Source organism: Cynocephalus volans, chromosome 9 (assembly GCF_027409185.1).
Source record: "Cynocephalus volans isolate mCynVol1 chromosome 9, mCynVol1.pri, whole genome shotgun sequence".
Lineage (NCBI taxonomy): Eukaryota > Metazoa > Chordata > Mammalia > Dermoptera > Cynocephalidae > Cynocephalus > Cynocephalus volans.
Window position 1 is genome coordinate 92,435,530 of NC_084468.1, and position 14,677 is coordinate 92,450,206.

A 14,677-nucleotide genomic window follows, 5' to 3' on the forward strand; every position below is an offset into this window, starting at 1 on the left:
GTATTATTGAAATGCTGCAGACAATGCAAACTAAAAATAGGGCCTCTGACAGGGATAAGAAAGGATATTAAAGAATATCCATCCAAGAGGAGACACTAGGCCTGGAAATCACAGTAGAAGCTGTGCATATCACTATCTATAGAACGCTGAATTTGCCAAGATCTAGGCTTAGACTTCGTGTGACAAGAACTTATCATAAGGCATTAACAAGAAAATTACTCATAAAAGATATAAATACATGCGACTTTTATAATGTGTATTATTTCTAATATATGAGATAAAACTGGATTACAAAACCTAAAGGTTGTGTGTGAGCAATTGCATATGCTGTCAAGTGTCAGTTAAGGTTTGTAACTCTTCACCTTTACTTTTCCATATAAAATCTAAGTTGGAAGCTGTGAAGGGTAGTGGTCTTGAAATTGAACACCCAAACTAAAATATATCATAAATATTATCATTTTGCTTCCAATCTTTGGCATAGTGTTTATCAAGAAAAATGCATTGTTTGGTTAATAGTAGGTATGTTTAGAGCCAGCACGTTTAACAATTGTGTTACTACTTATGACTCCGATAGAATGAAATATTTATCAACATTATGACAGTCAAGGCAGCAATCTCTTTCCTTGTAGTGGATTTCATTGCTTGAGACCACTGTATAAGATCTGCTTGAGATGTTTCAGAATACTTTTGATACTAATCTCCAAAGTAGTATTTTTTTTTTGTAACTATTTTGAGGAGGAAAACAGAGGAATCGAACAAAGATCTGATATTTAGATGATATCTGATATCTGATGATGCCATCTGTGTTTTCCAGATGTTTCATATAATTCATTGTTCTCATTTTTAAATGCCCTAAAACCTGTCCTAAATCAGGGACGCACCCCAGCCTTTCCATTGAACACCCACATCTGTCTACAACAGGAGCTCTCTCTTCTCTCACAGAGAATACCAGGCCCATAACCTCTGCAGCTTCCCCCATTTAGAAATTACTTCTAGTCATTTCATGGAGCAAAGAGTTCCTCTATTTCTGACATCAAGACATTTCTCCTTCTTGCAACTTTGATTGAGTATAAGACATTTTTAATACTTTTTAAACCTAGCATTGCTGTATTTTGGAGAGAGGATACAACTGTCTAGCTTACCTTGTTGTTGAAAGTTATTTGTTTCAATTTCTAGAATTATAAAAGTTTAGAGCTGGGTGGAACTTTAGAGATCCTTTTTTCAGTGAATTGAGATTTCAATTTATTTATATAACATTACGTACCAGATAAATTTGGCAGTTGAAAAAATTGCCATGGGCTATTTTAATTTTTCTCCATTCATATAGATTCTAAAATCCTTAAACTAGAGATTCAATTCAATTTTACATTAATTGAACATCTCCAGTGTAGTAGGTTGCTTAGCAAGAGGTATAAATTATGGTCCCCGACCTTAAAGGAGCTCATATTTTAACATTCGGCACAAATATGAATAGATAATTATAAAATGATGTAATGAGTCTATCATTAAAAGTATGAATGGAATGCTTTGATAGATTTGAGGCTCTTAATGCAGCATGGGGAAGTCAGAGAAGACTGGAGGAAATGCCACTGTTGCTGGATTGGGAAGGTTTAGTGTGTGGAGGGGAGGCAGTGGGTGATGGTGAGTGATGGTAAGGGCATTTCAGGCAGAGAGAAGAGACTGCAGATGCCAGAAACAATGCTAATAGTGGGAATGTAGAGGTCAATAATATATTAAAAAGTACTTCTATAAACATGGGTTACATAAGTTTAATCCAACAAACAGTTGTTGAAGTCAAGTTTGCTAATATCTGCCGTAGAATAACATGCCCTGCATTTAAACATGGCAGTGATGATGTGTTCTTTCTTATTCTAGTGTTGAGAATACTAAGTATTACTTATAATTTGAATGTAAAAAACCCTGCATTTTTCGAAGTAAGCCTTAATGTGTCAAGTTTTTAGAAAGATTAAATGCAAAATTGTGGTGGAAGTTGATTATCTTCTTTCTCAGCTCCTGTCACAACACTCAGGTCTTCCTCTGCTCCTACTACCTACCACCTCATTCAGGTCAAATCCCCACCCCTCCATCCCTCTGTTCTCTGCTTTCTCAGTAAGGCAAAGGTACGACTGAGAACCACTCTTTCAAAATGATCTATGAAGTCAGATAAGTCCTCAAAGATGGAAGAAAAGGAATAGTAGTTGACAGGACAGGAGGATTTAATGATATTTTTCTAATCAGGGTAGATGATAGCCCCAAAACATGTTAGAAAAATCTTGGTAAATTTCTTTTTCTCATTAATTCTCACATTTTTCCTTGATAAGCTATGTAGGGATCACAAAATGATATGAATATTGATTATATCAGTGTCTTATATATACTAGGTATTCAAAATATATTTAGTGAATGACCAAATATAATTTAATAAAATAAAATAAATAGTATGGGCTCTGGGATAACTGGATATCCACATGTAAAAATAAAGTTGGATCACTACCTCACTCCATATACAAACATTAAATCAAAGACTTTGGGAGAGGTTAATGGAAAATGCCTGCTTATAGGTACAAGATTTCATTTTTTGGTGATGAAAATGTTCTGTTTGGAATTAGACAGTAGTGATGATTGCACAACTTTGTGGATATACTAAAAACCACAGAATTGTACACTTTAAAAGGGTAATTTTTGTGGTATGTAAAGTATATCTCAATAAAAAGATAGATACAAAAACTCCAGAACAAAAAACAACAGCAGCAACAAAACCATAGCCCAGAAAATTAAATTGAGGCTCTCATGGAAATGTTCCACCTAGGCAGTCTTGACACTAAGGATGAATATAAAACCTATAGATGAATGAACACTTTTTAGTTAAAATTGAAGATAGTAAAAAAATGTACTGTATTTCAATAATTATAAAATGCATTTTTTTCGGATTCTGAAAAATATATGATTGAAGGCACGTCACAGTTTATTTGGCTGCATTTTCTCTTCATGGTACATAAAATTTTGAAATGTCTTAGATTTAATGATGTACAGCACTTAATTTTTTGAACAATGTGGCAGAGGCAAAGGCTGCTAGCTGTCCCTCGATAAGTGTTCTCTTTTTCCTACATAGTAATAAGGTTTTTTTAGCTAGGGTGATGGCCACTCAGCCAAATGCTATATTTTCAGTTTTCCTTACAGCTAGGTGTAGCCACATACCTAAGTTCTGGCCAATGATATGTAAGCAGAAGCAATGCATGCACCTTCTGGTTTGTGCCCTTAAAGGGAAGGAGCGTACTTCCCTGGTTCTCTTTTTATTCCTTCTTCCTCCCTCCATATTTTTTTCCTTGCCTTCTCTTTTTCCCTTCCTCCTTCCTTCATCCCCTTCCTTCTAGGTTGCAGATTTGATGGTGGGAGCTGAGCAGCCATCTTCATCCATGAGATGGAAGCCGTGTATCGAGGGTGGTGAAGCAACGGGAGAAGACACTGAGTTCTTAGTGATTATGAAATGAATGTACTAGCCCTGGGCTGACTATGCAGACTTTTACATGATAAGGAAACTAGAAAATTTGTTTGTCATTCTCTGGGTTTCTCTGTTACAGGAGCTGAACAAGTTTTCTTTCTAATATGTATAGTTTCTGAATTTCATTTTTCTGAGAGTAAACTATTACCACTTTCTGCAACGGGCTAAACTCTATCACACACACCCACACACACCCACACCCACACACACCCACACACACCCACACACACACCCACACACACACGTCTGGGCAACGTGAGTTACCATATGTAGCATTTATTTATAAGGAATGCATTTAAACTATTTTATAATTTTTGTTATCATAAGAAATGATTTCAGCCCACATTGTCTATTTTTCTAAATCACAGCTTTGTTAAGACTGTCTATTCAGTGCAATGGAGGACAGCTTTTTCAGTGAAACTTGGATTTCTTGATAATGTTAAATCTGCCTTGTCAGCTGAATTCCTCTGGCTTTATGTGGCAGTGTGGTAAAACTACATGATCAAATTTCACTGTTAAGAAAACTCTTTCAGCAATACATGTACAGTCAAGTTTCTTGCCTGGATACCTGAATGTTTGGGTCATAAGATTTTTAAAAAATGTCTGTGACAAAGCTTTATGAAAATGCCATAATCTGGATGTCTAGTTCAATCTCAGAGTGGCCTCGCTATGAAGATCTGTGCTGTTGGGTGCTGATGTCACTCTGTTCTGTGGCAGTCATACTCTTGGTTCTTCATATTTGAGGAGATGGGATGGTGAGGAGGCCCGTCGGCTTAATCTTATTAATGCCACCATCTAGAATACAGATTCTTGAGTATTTCATCTTCACAAGCTGAGCTGCAAACTGAAAAAAAGAAAAAAGAAGGCTAAATTTATAGAGGATATACAAAAGATTTCTCCAACCCCATGTTCTTCACAGGCTGTGAAAGACAAAACTATCTTAATGTTACTATTGCTGTCACTGTAGTACAAATAAGTCATTAATTTGTTTTTTAATTTAAATTAAATTGCTCTTTTATATGTTGACAACTTCTTTATATTATGGAATAAATGTTTCAGTTCTCTTTTAAGATTTTTTGGATAGGCAATAAATATACATGGTAAACAATTCAAATTCAGTATAAAAGGGTATAGAGTGAGAAGCAAACTCTTTCCACCTCTGTTCTCAGTCTTCTTCTCCAGAGGTCAATAATGCAACAGTTTTTTGTGTATTCTTCCAGTGACAGTCAAAACAATCTCAAATCTATATTGAGTAATTTCTGATATTATGATCAACTTACTAGTTACTAACATTTTGAGATTATAAACTTGGAATGAATTTGAAGGACTGATCCAGGAAGCCTTCTAGATGCCTGGCACAGCAGGATTTTGTAAAAGTTATCAAGACATACACATCTCTCTCTGAATTGGCCTGCATATATCTATTCAGGATCATTGATTACTTTCCCCATTCTTAGTACTTTATGAACTGCTTGTCAATCCCAATATTTCCCACTGCTTTATGATTCAGAACCTTTGTGCAAGCCGCCTTCTGTTGGGAACATACTCCATTTCCCATCACTTCCTGGCCCCCTTTCTTTCCTCCTTAATGGTAACACCCCTCCTCCCCAAGCCCCCAAACCTGCCTAACTTCTTTTTATATCCGGCTGTGCTCAGGCATTGGGCACTTCCTTCCCTAGGAGCTAAGTCTCCATTAGGATCCCCTCTTCTCAGCCCCTAAGGTTTCTTGGGCAAATCTCAAGCTTTGGACTTAATACATTTATTTAAATTACCCATTTAAGAGCCTGTTTACTTTACCAAACTGTAAACTCCTCTAGGACAGTGACCCTGTTCTATTTCTTTTTACTCCTGGTGCCTGGCACATGGTAGGGGCTCAATATACATTTGCTGGGCTGAATTAAGCTATGATGAATGACCATACAACTTGGGGCAAAATGATGAAGTTTTTCTTTGACTCTTGCTAGTCTATCTTTATTCCCTCCTGTCCTGGTAGAATCCCATTCCTCCTTTGGGTATTTGTATCCTAAAGTTCTTTTCAATTACTTTCTCTATCAAAACCCGATCTCAGATTTTTCAAGAAAAATGATTAATACCTGCTCACAGTGCTATTGCTTCTTGCGGGTATTTGAAGCTTAATAGTTAGTGAAGTCTTGAGCCAGCAGTTAAGAAGAATCAGCTGAGCTGTTTGGTCAGGATAAGTTCAAGGCCTCACCTCCAGAAATTCTGTCTTATTGATCTGGGGCTCAGGAATGGGTATTTTTTTTTTTTTTTTAACAAACACCCCTAGCTGATTCTAAAGCAAGTAGTCCATGGACAGTATTTTCAAAAAATATTTTGAAAAATACTGTCTTAAGCCAACAGGATAAAGCTCTCAGTCAGTAGGTGGAACAGGTGTTGCTAGACTGGGATCTCAACAATCTTCAAAACAATGCACATAAATGGGTCCGGGTGCTGCTGACCCCACTAATCTTTCCCATCACCCTCTGCAGTGTCTTAAAAGAGACTCAGATGGTGGTTCACATTTCAAATCCTATACTCTGTTAGAGCTACCAGATGAGAATCCTTAATAGTAATTAACGTTGAAGAGGAACAGTGTTCTTGTATTTCAAAAGGTGAAAAGTGAGCTAGAGTGGGCTGGTCTTCATCCTGTTCTTACTCCCTTCTCTTTGAACCCCAGAATGGAGGCACCAGAGTTGTCTGCCTAGAGTCATGTGTAGGCAGCACAAACCCTGGTACTATGTGATTACTGAGACATCTTGGCTGCATTCTCCCACATGCAACAATACAATTACCATTTAGGCTGGAATTCTAAGATAAACATAACATTACTCAAAAGGCCATGTGGATAAGCAGTCTTAGCTTTCGGTACTTTCAAAACATTGAAATTGAGTAAGGAAGGACTTACTGTACATTTAACTAATCTCTCTTAAACTGTGCTGTAGGGCTGGAAAGAGTTCCTACTGTTATTTTAAGGAAGGACATAACAGTTTGGCTGCTGCTGAACTGGAAAATGGTAAAGGCAAAGCAGGCAGAACACAGCACTTTGGAACAGTCAGGTTGCTGCCATCTGGGAGGTCTAAGAAGGAAAGTAGAAATGTGATACAAGGAGATGGCAAATGTTTAGATGCCTTGAAAAGAAGCAAGGCTGTGTTTAGGTAAAGAAAAAAGAGCAATTGTTAAGTTTTCACATAAGATTGTGAGTTCCACTCCTCTGATCCTCTGCCTGTGGTTCCAATTATCCATGTTAAATGCTGGCCCCTAACAGTGAAATCATGACTGCATCTTTTCCACTCCTATCACGGTAACAGTTCCTCTTTCCCTTCTACATCCATTTATTTGTTTGGCCATTCATTTATCAATCAAACACTTCACCGAGCACCTACAAATTGCAATTCTTCTAAGTATGGTCCTCTGTGGAGAGCAAGTCACTTTGCACTAGAAGAGGATGCTGTGTTTGTAGAACTGGAATTTGTGAGAAAAATCCTGCCTGAAGAGATGCAGAGAGAAGGGGGTTTCTCCAACTGCACAACCAGCTGAGATCTATATAGCAATATCCCATGTGGAGGTGGCAGGATCTGGTAATTGCTGGGATAGGACTTGGGGACTACCAGACTGCATTTCTTGTGGGCAGTAACTCCCATGTGGAGAGGGCAAGGCTCTTGCATTTTTATCATTCCTCTGGTTAGGAGGATCTGATGCTAGTATTCATTTCAAGGACTTGGGTAGGCACACCTCAAACAGCAGTGTCTGAATGTGGCAGACTCTTGTGGGTGCCACTCCATCTTGTTTTCTCTCTTTATCTTGCAACTTAGTTTGGACTAAGAGACTGGCATGTTTGCCTAGAGGAAGTCAACTTCTGCTGTTGCAGGAAAATGAGTGCAGGGAAGGGATTTTTGAGCAGGCATAGAGTAGTGCAGGTCAACTAAGGCCAAGAAATTAAAAGCTGAGGATAGGTAAGGTTCAAGAGGAGCATAGGACAGGATCATGCTGTTTCTCACTGGTTCCTAGGTTTGGAATGAACTCATGGTAGCAGCAGGAAGCTAAGAACATTTTGGGCTTCTACAAGGTTTGGGAGAGAAGCACATGGCAGGACAATATAAGATTACTGATGTGAAACTTTGGCCTTAGGAGTTTTAAGTTCATACCAGAGAGTAGACAACTGGCATGGATTGACTAACATCTAGGTGAAGCTCAGAGAAGTCTTTTTTGCTCTTCCATTTTTTTTTTTTTTTGTCTTTTTCGTGACCGGCACTCAGCCATTCCTATATAGGATCCGAAACCGCGGCGGCACTGCCGCCACGCTCCCAGCGCCGCACTCTCCCGAGTGCGCCACGGGCTTGGCCCGTTTTTTGCTCTTCCATTTAATCTGTCCATTCCTTCCCCTTCTAAAATGCTACATTTTGGGTATCAAAAAGTTATTTTTCGTTGATCATGGTAGTGAATAAGAGAACTGGCAATTATCTTATAGTGAGCAGCTATAGTCATTTCCTTTTTTTGATCTTACAGATGTGAGGCTAATGCTGTATTAATCTTAGGTGTCCCTTTGATCCTCTGAAATGCTGAAAATATTGCACACATTTAATATTTCTGGCACAGTGTGGCTGTGACTAGGCTGATACTTCATGAAAATTATGTACCTATTACTAAGTGTTTGGTAAGACAAGTCAGCTAAGCATATTTCAGAAGAAGATGGAGTGACTTCCCCATCTAGGTAACAGTGTGACCTTGGAATAAATGTAACTGAAGTGCTATCTTGTCCTGATTATTCAAGAGATATCTAGATCATTAATAAAAGTCCTAATCCGTTGAACTGCCCATCTCAGTGATCGCGATAAGAAACATTAAGAGCTATGACAAAGATTAGTAGGAAAGAGGTAAGAAGGATTTATCTAATGCTCCACTAACCTCCCTTGATCAAGTACCATTATAATGTCATCTTTCACTTCAATCCTTATTGTGTTCCTCCCATAACTGACATAAATGTTTTTTCTCCTGTTAGTTTTCTGTATTTAACTTATTGAAGTTTATTTTCTAAATAGTACTACATATGGTGTGAAACTGGTTTTCATAGTTATAACATCTAATAACAATTAGGCAGTTGGCGGCCTTATTTTCTAATCTCACTCACAGAAGCAAAACCTGCAGCAGGGCAAAGCCAAGAAAGTGAACATGAAGTCAGTAATTATTTTACACTCTACCATGTGCACATGTGACAGGCAAGGAGTAAAACAGGTAATTCCAGGATGTGAGTTTAATGTGTTATATATGGGAACATGCTAATCATGCAATAAGGGAAAAAAGGGAAAGGGTTTACAAGAATAGCCGTTATGTAGTCCAGGCTTTCTGATCTATGTTTATTTCAAGCATAACTATTTTAACGGAGTCTTGGATATTTAGAATCCATACTATAGTGTACATTAGTCTTGTCCACAAAGAGGATTATAATAAACTTTTAAACAAATTGTTATTTTTCTTGGAACCAATCTTTGGGATTAGGAAATTCGATAGTATAAAGATTTTGTCTTAAAAAAACTTTTTTATAGTTTGTGCTACATCAGGGGACATATTAATAAGTGTGTTTCCCTGTTTTTGTTTTCTGTTGCCTATAGTTGCTATTGCATTCATCTCTTCCCATTCTTTTTCTCTCTTTATCTTTTTATTTAAAAAAATGTCAAGAAAACAAATAAAAACAGACATAAATGGTGTAATGAACCCCTAGGTCTCCAATACCCATCTTCAACAGTTATAACTCATAGCCAATTTATTTCATTTATTCCTCCCACTTACTCCTCTCACCCTTGTATTTTTTAATGCAAATCCTAGATTCTATATCATTTAATACATAAATATGTATCTTTAAAATAAGAGGATTTTAAAAGTATATAGCCATAGCACTATCATACCTAGAGAAAAATAACAATGCTCCTGTATATAATCAAATATTCAGTAAGTGTTCACATTTTCAATTAGTTCATAGCTTATAAATGTCCTCCACCCTCTGTCTCTGTTTGTCTGTCTGACCGTCCATCCCTCTATCCATCATTTAAATCTGTTTATTTGAATTGGGATCCAAACAAGGTCCACACATTGTGACTGATGGATGTCTTTTAAAATCTTCTTTAATCTATAGGTTTATTTTATCTCTTTTCATTTCTTTACAGGAAGCCTATTCTCTCCAATCAGACTTTAGTCTCTATCACTCACCCCAAAATACTCAGCAATAACCTCCACAATGTCATACTGACAAATCCAACTTTGAAGACTAAATCTCAATGTGACTTGACCCGTCAGTATCATTTGACATATCTGATCATGCCCTCCTCTTTTCAAAATTTTCTTCCATTAGCCTTCACTACACCAATCTCTTCTGGTTCTCCTACTACCTCACCAGCTGTGCCTTCCTATCTCCTTTGGTGGATTTTCCTTATCTTCTTGTCTTCTGTCCCACAGTTTAGTCCTATAACCTCTTCTCTATCTACATTCATTCCATACGTGATTTCATTTAGTCCCATGGCTTTCAGTCCCATCTATATATTAATTACTCTAAATTTATGTCTTTAGCCTCTTCCCTGAACTTTAAACTCATGAATCTATCTGCTTTGTCTGATAGGCTTCTCAAACACAATAGTTTCAAATGAGAACACTTGATTCCTACCCTACCTCTACCCCCAACCCTTTCCTGAAGTCTTTCTCCTCTTAGTAAATGGCAACTTCACTCTTCCAGTTGTGCTAGCAAAAAACCTGGACATATGTTTCTTTTTTTCTCTACCAACATATTATGTAGTCTCTAACTTTCAAACATATTCAGAATCTGATCACTTATCACCTGTACTAGCTCAAGTGACCATTATTTCTTAACTAGATTATTGTAACAACCTCCTCACTGGTCTTCCCTGCTTTCATCCTTCTCCCTATGGTCTAACCCTCCTACAACATGAGTGATCCTTTAAAAATGTAAATCAGATCATATAACCTCTCTTTTCAAAGCCTCTTGTTTAATGACCTTTTGTTTTATTCAGAAAAAAACCTAAAGTTCTTACTATGATCATGAGGTCCTACATGATCTGCAAATGTGCAAACCCTTCTCCGACCCCCATATTCAGTCTGTCTAATATCACCTCCTAGTCCAAGCCACTATCACCTCTTACTTAGATTATTGCAATAATCTCTTGTCTGACTGCTTCTCTCCTCGCCCCCTACAGACTTTCTGTACATGGCAACCAGAATAATTCTTTGAAAATATAAATCAGATGATAAAACCCTTTGTTCTAGTGGCTTTCTATCTCACTCAGAATAAGGGCTTCCCTAATCAGCCTATAAATCAAAGAAGCCACTGGCCCTCTTTTCCCTCATTCTACCTTATTTTCCATTTCAGCATTTATAACTACTTGATACTTGATACATATGTTTGTTTATTGACTGTCTCTCAAAGTGGGGACTTTATTTTACTTATTAGTGTTTCTCCTAATGCCCAGAACAGTGCCTGGTAAAACAGCATTTGCTCTGATATCTGCTGAATAATTGATTTGCTCATTCAACAAATACTTTTTGAACATCTACTGTGTGTCAGGTACTATTTCAGGCACTGGTTAAGCTGTCTTACTTCCAGTGGAGAAGGTAGAAAGGATTTCAGGGCAAATAGTAAGAAAACTGTCTAACTGGCTCTGGTAAGAGTCAAATGGTATTTTCTTTTATCATTTACTAACAGGGTTTTCACTCAACTCTGGTATGAGTTCAAAAAGGTTAAGATGATTTTTAAAAATGATGTCTTTTAAAAGACATCTACACAAAAAACATATTTATATAAAAATTTTGGTAATGAAGTTTATGAAGATAGAAATAATAAATCCTTGTGAAATAATATTACTGTAGAAGTCCACGGATGAGAGACAATATTCTCAGTTCATTTCTGCAGTTAAGGAACTGAAGTAGATATAAGAATTCAAAGAGGATGCAGTGAGAGTTTCACTTTCTGTTCTCTGGCTCCATGCTTACTTCTTAGTCTCCTTTCACTCAATGAGTTTGGCAGATTTCAGTGATATGTGGGCCATTCAATAGGAATGAGAAAAAAAAATGAATATCCTTATGAGCAATTATAAATTTCTTTTCTTTACCTCTTCCATTTTACTCTCTTTTATATAATTCTAAATGAAATCTTATAAGAATTAAAAGAAAGGAAGATTATTTAAAATTTTTAAGTATAAATTTTAAATAGAAAAGGCAAGAAATTCAAGTTAATGAAACTTCTACTCCATTGTTGCTTTGTTAAAATTCCAGTAACAGGCTCTTTTCTTTTTTTTGCTCACATGTCAAAATGATGTTTTCCTTTCCTTTCTCTTCTATTTTCTTTTGATCTCTTGTTTTCTTTGTTAATCCCTTCTATCAATCACTTGCATTTAAGCAAATTTTTTTTCATTTATAAGCTAATTTACAATGGAGACAGTGGATTTTTACCATTTCTCAAAACAAGTACAATTTATATCTTTCAAAGGTCTTTTGACAATCTCTTATTGAAGTTATCACCTAGAATTTGTCTTCCTTTCTAGAATAAATTCATAAGCTTTTAAACATAATTATAGGAAAGAAAAACCCTACATCTATTTTTTTTGTACTGTAGAATACTAAGTGTTTATTTCATAAGTGGGAGGATTCTATATCTACACATCCAGTTTAACTCTCCTTTAAATTCTAGTCTGAATCTCTAAATGCTCGACTGACATTTTTACCCAGATGCCCCATTAGCACTTCAAATTTAACATGTCCAAAACTCATCACATTCCTTCCAAATCTACTTTACTCTTTTTTTCCCTATCTCTGTTAAGGGTATCAGCAACCTCCCCCCAAATCCAACCTGGAAACTTTAAGGTCTTTGATTTTAATAAAACCTCCTTTGGCTCCACATTCAATTAGGCACAAAGCTGTGTCAATTTTCTCTGTGATTTGTCTTGAATCCATTCCTTTTTTCCCATTCCTCTTCTCCATTTTAGACCCCAATAACTCTTGGATTACTTCCTAAGTGGTCCTTCTTGTAGTTTTTCCTTTTTCCATAACCTGGCACTCTGCTGATTAAATGGTAACATTATGGAAGACCCTCAGGAAATTCTGAGACCCCAGTCACTGTTGTATATTTTTTCTTTCCTAGAGCTGTTGTCCTTAAAGCAAGTTAAAGTCAGATCCATGGATCCTTTCCAAGAAATAGCTTACTTTTCTATAGTCGGTAAGAACAATATGTAATATCTAAAAGCTCATATTGAAAGTTTCATTTGGTAATAGTAAGTCTAATGTCTGCATTTTGAGAAAGACAAAAGAAATTCTTTATTTTAGACTTATGCTTGCTTGTTCTCAATATAAATACATATATTTATTTATATTTAAATTGAAGTTTAATGAGAAGAAAAGATTGTCCTTTAGTGTCCCAAATAAGGTAAGAGAAGATAGTGACAGGATGTTACCAGGTGCCTTGAGTCACAGTAAATGCACTGGGCCATTTCCCCAGTCTCCTTTTGAAAGTTGCAGAACTTTGGCTAAGAGTCTCAGGAAAACCCCTCTGTTGTCTCTTCCCCATAGCCATGTGAGCTTTGCTAACTGGGGCCTAACAACTATTTAGACAGTGAGAGAGTGAAAGCTTGAGAGAGAAGGTCAACAAAAAGACAGAATCTGACAGGAACCTAGCATTGAGATACACTGGGGATGTTAGAGATAGTCTCTGTTTCTTGGTGTTTTAAAATTTCTCTTTCATTGGGATCAAGGGCAAAAGAGAGGGAAGACATTTCCATTTTGGTAAACTTTAATACAAATAAAAAAGTCATTTTTCCAAATGACTTTCTTAAATATAGCTGATAGTGTCATTTTCCTTCTTAAAAATCTTTAATAGCTCTCAACTGCTAAAATGTAAACTCCTTAGTACAGCATTCGAGGCCCTCTACAATCAGACTCTCCACCTACTTTTCCAGCCTTATCTGTAGCCAAAATGCTCTTCAAAGAAGCTCTGTGCATTCTAATCAGACTGTGCTGTTTCCTTTGCTTGGAATACTCTCTCTTGACTGTGGCCCTCCCCCCGACACTTTGTCATACTGAGATCCTACCCATAATTCAAGATCTGGGTCTATTATCACCTTCTCCCTGAAGCCTTTGGAATCCCTCATTTAACTAGAAGAAATTTCTTCCTTCTCAGTGATTTCTAGAACTTTAATTATAAATCTTATATAGCACATGTCACATTCTGCTTTAAATTTTAATCTGTTGCATATATGTCTAATCTTCCTAATACGATTAGAAGTTTTATGAGGGCAAAGGACTGTGTCTTTCTTATTTCTGTTTCCTCATAATAGTTTCCATAAGTAGGCATTCAATGTTTGTTGCTCTGAATTAAACTAGTACTTGATATTAGTATTTTTTCTCTTGTTTTGTGCAAATGCCTAGTCTACTACAAAATATTTTGAGGGTACTTCAAAAAGATCATGGAAAGATTACCTTTTAATTCCATTTTTACATGAACTTTTTGAAGTACCTTCATATTTTCATGTTTGTTTACTAACTTAGCCATTAATTTGACCATAAAAATAGTTATTGAGTGCTTTCTACATAAAGATAGCATGCTAGGGGCTGGGGGTACAATGAATACAATACAGTCCCTGTCCTCAATGAGCTAGTTGGGGATACAGGTAAGTGAGCAGGTGATTACAATGCCATTTGATAAATGCTGCCCAGAGCCATCATTTACGGTTGTTCAAATTGCGCCCTGCACGAGAAAACCTGGGTAAGGGGGTAAGAGGAACATGAAATGTAGCCCATTCTCTCCTTTCCAAGCTTTGTGCCCTCTCATAGTGCTGTGTCCTTGAAAGGATGGAAGTTATCTAATGCACACAGAAACTCTATATGTGATTGTGGTCCCAATGACACTGTAATAGTAAGTAAAAGATTTTCTATGAACACTTGGGAGGAGTACGTACAGACTTGACTTGTTAAGGAAAACGTCCATGAAGAAATGCTACGTAAACTTAACCTTTGGTAAAAGGCCACAAAAAATGAATATATTATGTAATGAAAAATATAGTAATTATCCTGATTTGAGCATCACATATTTCACATAGGCATTGATATTCAACACTGTACCCTACAGATATGTACAATCAATTATGTTTCAATAAAAAAAAAAACCCAAAAACTTAACCT

The 14,677-nt window shown here is 36.6% G+C and overlaps 1 protein-coding gene across 1 annotated transcript in view; it reads right to left on the reverse strand.

Annotated features, from left to right (window-relative positions):
• Positions 1-3,802: 3,802 nt before the first annotated feature.
• Positions 3,803-14,677, reverse strand: part of TBCK (TBC1 domain containing kinase) — a 226,077-nt gene continuing 215,202 nt past the window's right edge. Inside the window, exon 25 of the mRNA XM_063108114.1 lies at positions 3,803-4,346. Coding sequence (XP_062964184.1) covers positions 4,236-4,346 — 111 coding nt within the window. The 3' untranslated portion in view covers positions 3,803-4,235. The remainder of the gene's footprint in view (positions 4,347-14,677) is intronic.